Source organism: Vigna unguiculata, chromosome 5 (assembly GCF_004118075.2).
Source record: "Vigna unguiculata cultivar IT97K-499-35 chromosome 5, ASM411807v1, whole genome shotgun sequence".
In the NCBI taxonomy this organism is placed as follows: domain Eukaryota; kingdom Viridiplantae; phylum Streptophyta; class Magnoliopsida; order Fabales; family Fabaceae; genus Vigna; species Vigna unguiculata.
The window spans coordinates 7,185,249-7,195,245 of NC_040283.1; the positions used below are offsets into that span (position 1 = coordinate 7,185,249).

The following is a 9,997-nucleotide window of genomic DNA, read 5'->3' on the forward strand; positions in this document are numbered from 1 at the left end:
AATCCAACCCAAATTCAAACACTTGTGTGACTCTTTATTTGCACCAACCCGGCTCACCACGGGTTCAAACCGGGTGAGTCAACTTCTAGGTGGAAGTAAAAAATTAATCTGTATTAAAATTTGTAAAAAACTTTCAACCCAACCCAGTTCAAACCCGTGATGGACCGAGTTAGCTCGTAGGTTCCAACACATATTGACAACTCTAATAAATAATATCTCGTTATGAAATGCTATAGGTTAACTTAAAACGTTTTATAATTTATTAACAACGGTTGATAGCGTTGCATTTTCTAAGAGAAATAGATAATAAAATTACATGAGGTAATAAAAATTCAATCTTAAATCAGGCCGGTGGGAAAGGGAACAAAAATTGATAAAAAAAAAAATGGGTGAGGCTTGTTAGTTCATAATTCCCAATTATTATTTAGTTATTCTTAATCAAATTTGACGAAGATTAATTACCTGGAATAAGGAATCGTATTTTAGTTTTCTTGGGACATTTCTCTTTAGACTTTCTAGTCGAAAATAGCTACATTTATATACACTCAAATTTGACTTCATTAAATTTATCACTTTATTTTACTTGTCCAAGTAAATGTTTTTCTTTAGTCACCTGCATCAAATGAAAATAGTTGAAGAGAAGGACCCTCGAAAAAGGATACTATAATATTATTTTATTTTATTAGAGAGAGAAAGTATAAAAACAAAATCTCCTCCTCATGTCAAATATTTTAAAATTTGTATAATCCAAAATCTGACAAGAAAAAAAAGTAAGCAGGGGATAGTGCATATGTAGTGCAAATACTGTCAAATATATTTCTTTTGATACACATTCTACAATTGATTCTAATCTATTATAGGAACTTCAAAAATCATAAAAAGTAATCATTAAATAAGATATAAAACTTCACAATTATTTATAATTTCTAGAAAACATATCAGTCAATAAAAAAAAACATTTAAAAAGGTGTGTAACTGTCATTTGTCATGTTAGTAGTTACCTAGTTGTTAAAATGTTTATGGCAAATGAAAGTTATCTGATTTGAAGAGTAGAACATGCCACATGCCTCAAACTAACATGAACTGGATTTGAGTTAACCAATGGTAAATGTACTGTTCCTCTATGAATCGCAGGAGAACATAACTGTGAGAACAGCATCCTTTGTCGGGAGTGAAGGTATGCCTCCTCTCCTTGTTACTGTGACAGCACCACAAGCATTTGCAAAATCAAGAGCCTCCCTCAATCTTTTCTCATCCTAAAAGTGCCACAAAAACATACCTTCAATTTCTCAACACAGCACAGATCCTGAATTATAACTGCAATTTTGAAAAGGTTACAGACCCATCCAGTGAAACATTTTTAATCAAGACAAAGTAAATTTAAATATATAAATGAGTGGAAACCTCGTCTAATAAGTTAGTTTTGAAAAATTGAGTTATGTTTAACGTTGATATCTTAATATGGTATAGAGTCATACAAAACATATATCCTAATAAGATTTGTTATTTGTTTAATCTATTGCGTTACCTGCTATTGGACAAAATTATAAGAGTTCTGTTGAAAAAAAAAAACACGGTTTCCAACAAAATTACTCCAATCACCCAGCAGAGCAATAATAATTCTACAATCACCAAAAGAATAAAATGTAAAAACTCTAAATACAGAAAAAAATCACAACTAAGAATAATATTATGTGAAAATTCTTTCAACACCTAGACAAAATTCTTAAACTCTTTGAATACACTCACACTCTTCAAAGCAACAATTTAATTTAAACCGTACAACAATCTACTACAAGAAAAAAAGAAAAAGTGAAATAAATTTAAAATGTCTTTTAACTTGAGGTAAAAAAACATGGTAAACCTTTAGGATTTAGGGTTTAGGGTTTAAGGTTTGAGATAAAATTCTAATAATATTTGTTATTTGATATAAAATATTCTAATAATATTTGTTATTTGATAAACGTATTGTCTTACCTTCCAAGAACAAATCATAAAGGTTCTTTCTTTTTATACTCCATCAATATCAATTTACCCATCATTACCTATCTAAAATCATATCTCCAACAATAGTTCTTTCAGGGTTTGTTATCAAATGTAAAACTAGTTTTGATACGAGGACTGGAGTCTTAAAATCAAAAAATTATTTTTGTTGGATATGGTCTTAGGTTTTCATGCATGCCTTATGAATCTCAAGAAATCAGGTTAACTCAGGAGGGGAAATCTGATGCCATGTTATGAAAGTAACTGAATGAGTAGTATTCTTGTGACCTTATAGATGTGATTGTGTGCAGCCACAATGCTCAATAATCCTCCTACAAAGGAATCACCTGCTCCAGTTGGATCAACTGCTTCCACCTTAAAACCAGCAACCCATCCTTTAAAGTCCTGAGACACAAAGAAGAACATCTACATCATTAAACACAATCAACCCATTTTGGCTTAGAAGATAGAGAGTGGTTTCGTTTAATGTGTTTAGGACAAAATGTACACCACAAATACATCAGTGACTTAGTCCTCAACAACATTGTGATTGCAAAACTATATAGAATAGAGAGATAAGGCAAGTTTTTGTTTACGAATCAAAAACCTTGGTGTAGTATCTACAGCCTCGTTCTCCTTCAGTAACAACCAGAAGTTTGACATTGTAGTGGTACAGCTTCATCATGATCACTTTGTCATCATAAGGATCATCACCTTCGATCAAGAATCTAACTTCATCAACACTTACCTGTACTTCACAGCAGACAGTGTGTGTAGATTAATAGAGTTCATACTAATTTTCATGGACAAAAAATAGTTCCTTCAATATCAGTTTTTGACATCAAATGATCCCTTTTGGATATATCTCGAAATGACAGTGAAGGAACATTTTGAAAAAACTCAAACACAAACAAAAGATGTACCTTAATAATGTCGGCATAGTTCCAGATACTCATGATGCCCTGTCTAGCAGCCTCCTTTGATGGCCATAGTGGCAATGCCAAATTTGGAGAATAGGAAAGGATACAGCCTGAGACTTTGGCCATACTCATTGCTGCAAGGTGAGCTGACCTACAAGGCTCCGTAATTAAACTCACTGAACCATAATGAAATATTGTGGCCTGCACAGCAAAATCCACTTAAGATCTACGTTTTGGAACATTAAATTCTAGCATTTTTTTAAGATCTCATGTTCACTAACATGATTTGAAAACTTGGAAAATATAATTACAACCATTAGTTATGTTAGATGAAAGGAAAAAGGGTGGATTTTCATGTATACTTTATATTACCTTCTTTACGAGGCTTAGATCAATCTCGTGAGGACGAAGGAGCATATCAGCACTTGGATTTCTGTAAAACAAGAATTCAGGTTCTCCATTGCTCTTAAGAGCATAAAAGGCCAATGCTGTTCTTGCATCATCATCAAAGACAAGGCCCGAACTGTCAACACCATTTTGTTTCAGAATATCAGATAACATACACCCAAATTCATCATTTCCCACCTTCCTTGCAAATATTAGAGACACTGTGGTCAGAAAAATGGACACAAGTACATTAAAAAGAAAGAAGAAAGGAAGAAAAGAGTTTGAAAATATATATTGGTAATATAGTATTAGAGAATTTCACCTTGCCAATAAAAGCTGCTGAAACTCCTAATCTAGAAGCTCCAACTGCAACATTGGCAGTGGCCCCAGAAGGGAATTTCTTATAGGCTGGTGCCTCTGCAAGGGACACTCGTAGCACCGTTGGGACCAAATTCATCATCATCTCCCCAAAGCAAACAATCAGAGGCCCTTTATAATTCTCTTTTCTCCGTGGTTTAGATGAACCTGCAAATAACAAGTACTTGTTATCACATTCCACAGAATCATGAAAAACATTGCCACTGATAATGTTCTTTAACTTCAATCAATTTAGCATCTACTCCTGAAAGTAATAACGTTGATGGTAATATGAATGAAGAGAGAGAAAAGTGGGAAAATGAATAGCAGAAGAAGAACTTTTACAAAGCTTGGAGCTTCCCCTGCGACTGCGAGACCGATCGAGGGTCACCGGGAAGCAACAGCCTGTCATGTTGGATTTTTTGGACACCCTTTGGAAAGTTATGACGAATTCACCATTGACATGATCGAGGATGTTTCATAGTTACACATCATTGCAGTTCATCATTTCAAACATTATTCAAATTAACAGAGTCAAGGGAAAAGGGTATGCATGCATGCATGCCGGTCATTGTTTCTATATTTCACCTTAATTTCATCCGGTTTTGATGGAAATCTTAAAATCTTTGTCTCAAAATTTGATTGGTTGATTTTCATTTGCTCCTGTCGCGGAGTTCCTAATCTAATAATCAAAGGAATATAGTTCAAAAATTCCGGGAGTTACGGATGTTGTGGCAATGCCATGTAATCTTGATAAGTCTGCATATAGATATTTTTCTATTGTTGGATTTTCTTCTACAAACTTTTTTTGGACGTATTGGCTTCATTGTGTTTTTATTCCGTAATTTACAATATTTGTGATTTTATTTCTTTTTTAATTAATTAAGTTGTTCAAAATTTGAAATTAAGTCTTTTTGTCAATACTTTTTTTTTAATTTATCAAATTATAAAATTTTATTATTCAGATATTTAAGAGCTTTGTTCGAATTTGAGTTTATATTATAAATAATTTCTAAAAGTTAAAATAAAAATACGTGAAATCTATGAAGTGATGCACACTTATGCTGTCTTCACTTATGCCAGATGAATTTATGAAATTTTTATTCCAATATCTGTTTGTTGGACAAGTTAGTTTCCTGTTTTTTTTGGTAAAATATCATGGATTGAGTTTTTAAAGATCTAGGTTCATTCTAGATCTAAATAATTGAATTAGATTTTGGATTTAAATCTATTTTGTAGAACTAGATTCAATATTTTTTAAAATCAAAATATTTAGATCAAGATTTAAATCTATATCCAAATATTTGGATCAAATTTGACTGAATTTAAAATGAACTTTCTAAATTTTATGTTATTAGGGTCGACATGATACAATTTAGTTGAATTTTGGTCATGGCTGACTTGTTCAAATTTCGACTAGGCCAACTTGGTTGAATTTCGATTGGGGTTGATTCGGTTGAATTTTGGCATTGGTCGACACAGTAGAATTCGGTAGGAGCCGACTCGGTCGACTTTCGGTTGGGCCAACTTGGTCGAATTTCAATCCTTGTTGACTCGGCTGAATTTTGGTGGGGACCGACTTGGCTGAATTCGACCCAATTTTGGTTGGGGGTCGACTTGGCAAAATTTGGACGAATGTCGGTCTGGGCCGACTTGGCCGAATACGATCAAATTTCGGTCGGGGTCGACTCAGTCAAATTTTAGTCAGGGTCAACGTGGTCGAATATGGCCAAATTTGAGTCAGGGATGACTCAACCAAATTTTGGTCGAGGCTGACCCGACCGAATTTTGCCGAATTTCAGTCATGACAACTCTGCCTAATAGCCAAATTTCAGTCGGGGCCGACTCGACCTAATATGGCCAAATTTCAGTTGTGCCCGACTCGGCCAAATTTGGCCGAATACTGCCAAATTACGTTTGGAGCCGACTTAGTCGAATATGGTCATTGGGTCAAGGTCGACTCGACCAAATTTGGGAGGGTGCTGACCCGACTATATTCGGTCAAATTTCAGCTAAGGCCGACTTAACCAAATTTTGGTCGGCCCAACTTGGCCAAATGAACCAAAATTTCAGTTGGGGTCGAATTCAGTCAAATTTTGCTTGCGATTGACTCAAATGAATTTGACCGAAATCTGGTCAAGGTTGACTCAACAAATTTCGGTCAAAGCTGAATTGACCGAATACACTCAAATTTTGGTTTGGGATGACTCAACCGAATTCGGTCAATCTTCGGTCGAGGTTGATTTAGTCGAATTTGGACAATGTTGATTCGGTAGAATTTCAATCAGGACTGACTCATCTCGACTTTCAATTTGGACTAACTCGTCTTGACCTTTGTTCTAGACTAATCTATCTCAATCTTCGATCCAACCCAACTAAAAATTTAGATTAAATATTTCAAATTTTTCATATTTAGAAATCTAGATTCATTATCCAATAAAAAAATATATTAAGTTTATATTAAATTAAAATTTCTATTAAATAAAATAAATTTTAAATAAATTGAATATTTAATAAAATAGATCGGATTTAATCGGATAAAAACTGGATCCGATAAGTAAATGTTGATTCGTTTGCCTCTTACATATATGTATATGTAAGATTAAGCAGAATACGAAAATGAAATACTATGTCTGCATGTAAGTAAGGTATTTATGTAAGTAAGTAATATAATATAATATATATATATATATATATATATATATATATATATATATATTATGAATAATGACTCATAAAAGCTTTGTTTTTTCATTAGAATAATTTAATTTTAGAATAAAAGCTTGAAAATTTTCAATTGTAGTTTAAAAAACTGTTGCTACTGAAACATTCTTACAATTCTGAGATTTGAAAGTGAAACTGCAAAAAGCTGAAAAATAGAAGAGTGAATAAATTTATTTTATATAATTTATATCTAATTGAGATGCATCTCCAACTATAAATACTCCTAAATAATAAAGTAACTATATACCAAATAAATTGGCTTATAAATTAGTTCCCCATCATTAATAGATTAAAGTAATATGGTTTCAACCTTTTCACCTAATGCACATTCTTTATTTTATAAAAAAATGAGAAAAAAATATATCACGTGGAAATTAATGCTATAATTTCTCTTTTTAATGGCTTTGGGTTTTGTCATCGTCTATTTGTCAGGCGTCTAAAATTATTATAATTGAGTGGCTCCGAAGCAAAGAAATTGTTATTCTCTGAAAACTTGGATGTCTACTTTAATTGTGTCTGGACTCATTTTTCCATAAGATATTTTAAAATAAGTAAATAAATTTAACTTCTTTATAATATATTAAAAGAAGTTAACTTTTATAAACTAAATCATACATTTAAATTAAAAAACTAGTTTGAACTTCGTTTTTCTTGAAAGAACCTTAAACAGATCAACAAAACCAATTCTTTTTACGACAAAGGTAAATATTAACCAGGAGATTTGTTAAGGAATTAAAAGAATTTTCTTAGAAGACTAAAAATATGTAATTTTATAAATTTTTATATGATTTTTAATATTGTTTTCTTCCTTGTTTTAATTAAAACAAAGCATTGAAATATACATGAACCATTTATAATTCCATTTTTTTGTGACCGTTAAAGATGTTACTTATAAAATAATGTTCTTCATTAGGGTTTTGGTTATTATTATTGTGAATAATTATTTTTTATCATTAAAATTAATTTTATTTATTGATTTTTTTTCCAAATTTTCTCTCTTGCTGTGTTTTTACCGAATTTTCTCTCATTACGTTTGATCTTTAATATTAACAAAACCAATACTTCATACGGTGCATTCAAAAATCCTTAACTAACACTTCCTTTAAATTACTCATTAGTGAATGGTCAAACTTTAAATAGTAAGTTCTTTGTTTTGATTAAAATTAAAACTTCATCTTCAATCGCTTCTAATTTTAAATACCATGACAAATGCAATAATACAAACATTATGAATATCAGGGATGACAATGAGATGAGATTCGCTATCCCATATCTATCTTTATCGAAAATTTCATCATCATGTTCTATACCCAAATTTAATAGGTATCAAACTTTTGTTTCATCTTCATCCCATAAGATAACGAGTATACATTTGTACCCATACTCGAGCTCGCTTTCTTACTATTTCAATATTAATTAATTAGTTTTTATAAAATAATAACAAATTATAACAAATGAAACATAATATTATCAAATATTTAATATTAAGAGGAGTGTTGTTTCTTTAATATCAAATATTTATAAAGAAATTATATTATAATTGTATTCATTTCAAATTAAAATACTAAACAAAATTTCATGAGAACCAAAATATCTATTAAATTTGCAAATATTAATGAATTGTAGTTGATAAAATTTATTTTTTTTAAAAAAATATAAAAGAAAACAAATATTCAGATTAAAAAATATGTTAAAGGTATATTTATTTCAATTTTTTAAATTCTAATGAATCTCTTTTTTATATACTAATAAAAGTTATAATGAATCACTTGATCCAAATAACGCAAAGAACAAATATTACACTAATAATAATAAAATTTTAACATAGATATTGTATCTTTTAAACTTCAAAATATGTTGAATGTTAATAAAAAGAAATTCATGACAATTACATTGATATTTTATATTATAGTAAATAAAATTTATTTATAAAATTATAGTGACAAAATCACAGTATGGTAATGAGTTAAAAAATAAAAGATAATTATGTAAAATATATCAAAATAGTATTTTACATTATAAAAATAAAAAACCGAATAAAAATATTAAAAAAATATCAAATGTGTATCTTAGAATAATTTGAGAGACCACTGAATGAAGTCACACAAAGAAAAATAAATATATAATTAAGAATATGATAAAATGAAAAATACTTTACAGATCTAATAAAACTTTCAAATATCAATATAATCAATGGTTGAGAAATAACAAAAATTGTTTTAGCGAAACAAAATAGTTTTTTCAAATGAAAAAATAATAATAATAGAGTAAAAAAGATAATTTTTTATATTACATAGTAAATTAAATCTTTATGCTATTAAACACTTAAATTGAGAGTGTTAAACGTTCTTATGTAAAAATAAAATATATAATAAATAAAAATATTAAAAAAAATAGAAATATTCAAATGTGAGACATAAAAAATATTTAATTGACATACATCATTGCATAAAAATTATGATAAGATGAAAAATATAGTGGAGATGCAAATGAATTTTATGCCAAACCAAACAATTAGAAGAAATAGAAAATAGAATATAGAAAGTGTGTATCCATATATATATATATATATATATATAAGTTTACTTAATTGACTATGAATATTTTAATAATTTAAACGGGAACAGAGATATAACGGAGATGAGATGGAACAGATATGCACATCTCCATACCCAGCTGAAAATAATCAGGGATTCTCTATACCTATACTTATACTCATGCAAAAATTTTCTGTCAAAACAGAAACAGATTTGAATAATATCCACCTAAACAAATTTATTTGTAATTCCTAAGCACCAAGCCGATATCAATGCAATTCACATTAATTGGTTTTCATAAAAAAAATTTCAAAGTAAAACATGTGAGATGGATTTCATTCTTTTATATATATATATATATATATATATATATATATAAGTTATTTTAAAATTTAGTTGACTAAAATAAAATTGAATATAAACGGTATATATATATATATATATATATATATATATATATATATAATAAGTTATTTTGAAATTTAGTTGACTAGAATAAAATTGAATATAAACTGCATATATATATATATATATATATATATATATATATATACGATTATGATACATAATAATATAAATTAATAAAATGTTAAGAATTTTATGTGCAAAATTATTAATTTTTAGTAAAAAATAATTAATTAAAAATACATAGCAATATTTTAATCTAACAATAATACCAATTTCGTATTAATGTAATCATTCCTTTATTTAAAATCTTTGTTTATATCCAGTATATTTTATGTGATCTTTGTGTTGCTTTCTGAAATATGTTATGTATCGTAAGAATTTATATTTGAAATGTATTTTTTATGATTTATAACTCAATAAATTCATTTAATTTGATATTCATTGCTCTTTTGTGGCTGTGTGTTAGATAGACCAATATGGAGATTAGCATTTATACATATTTGTTTTGTTCTTGTATACTTCTTTGTTTTTTTTATACTAATGGCGATATGTCATTTTCATCAACTTTGGGTGTCTCCTTGTTAGAAAATGAGTATATATCTACACATTAAACATAAAAAATATTAGCGAGATGGAGGATGACAAAAACATAAAAAAATAAAATAAAATTGTTGGGTATAT

At 28.9% G+C, this 9,997-nt stretch overlaps 1 protein-coding gene across 1 annotated transcript; it reads right to left on the reverse strand.

Annotated features, from left to right (window-relative positions):
- Positions 1-948: 948 nt before the first annotated feature.
- LOC114186258 (probable fructokinase-7) lies at positions 949-4,177 on the reverse strand. The gene is made up of 7 exons (XM_028074301.1): positions 3,993-4,177; positions 3,613-3,815; positions 3,276-3,488; positions 2,907-3,104; positions 2,591-2,731; positions 2,272-2,388; positions 949-1,256 (listed from the first exon to the last, which is right to left on the reverse strand). Exons 1-7 carry the CDS (start codon positions 4,057-4,059, stop codon positions 1,122-1,124), a joined length of 1,074 nt encoding a protein of 357 aa, XP_027930102.1. The 5' UTR covers positions 4,060-4,177; the 3' UTR covers positions 949-1,121.
- Between the last annotated feature and the right edge of the window lie 5,820 nt (positions 4,178-9,997).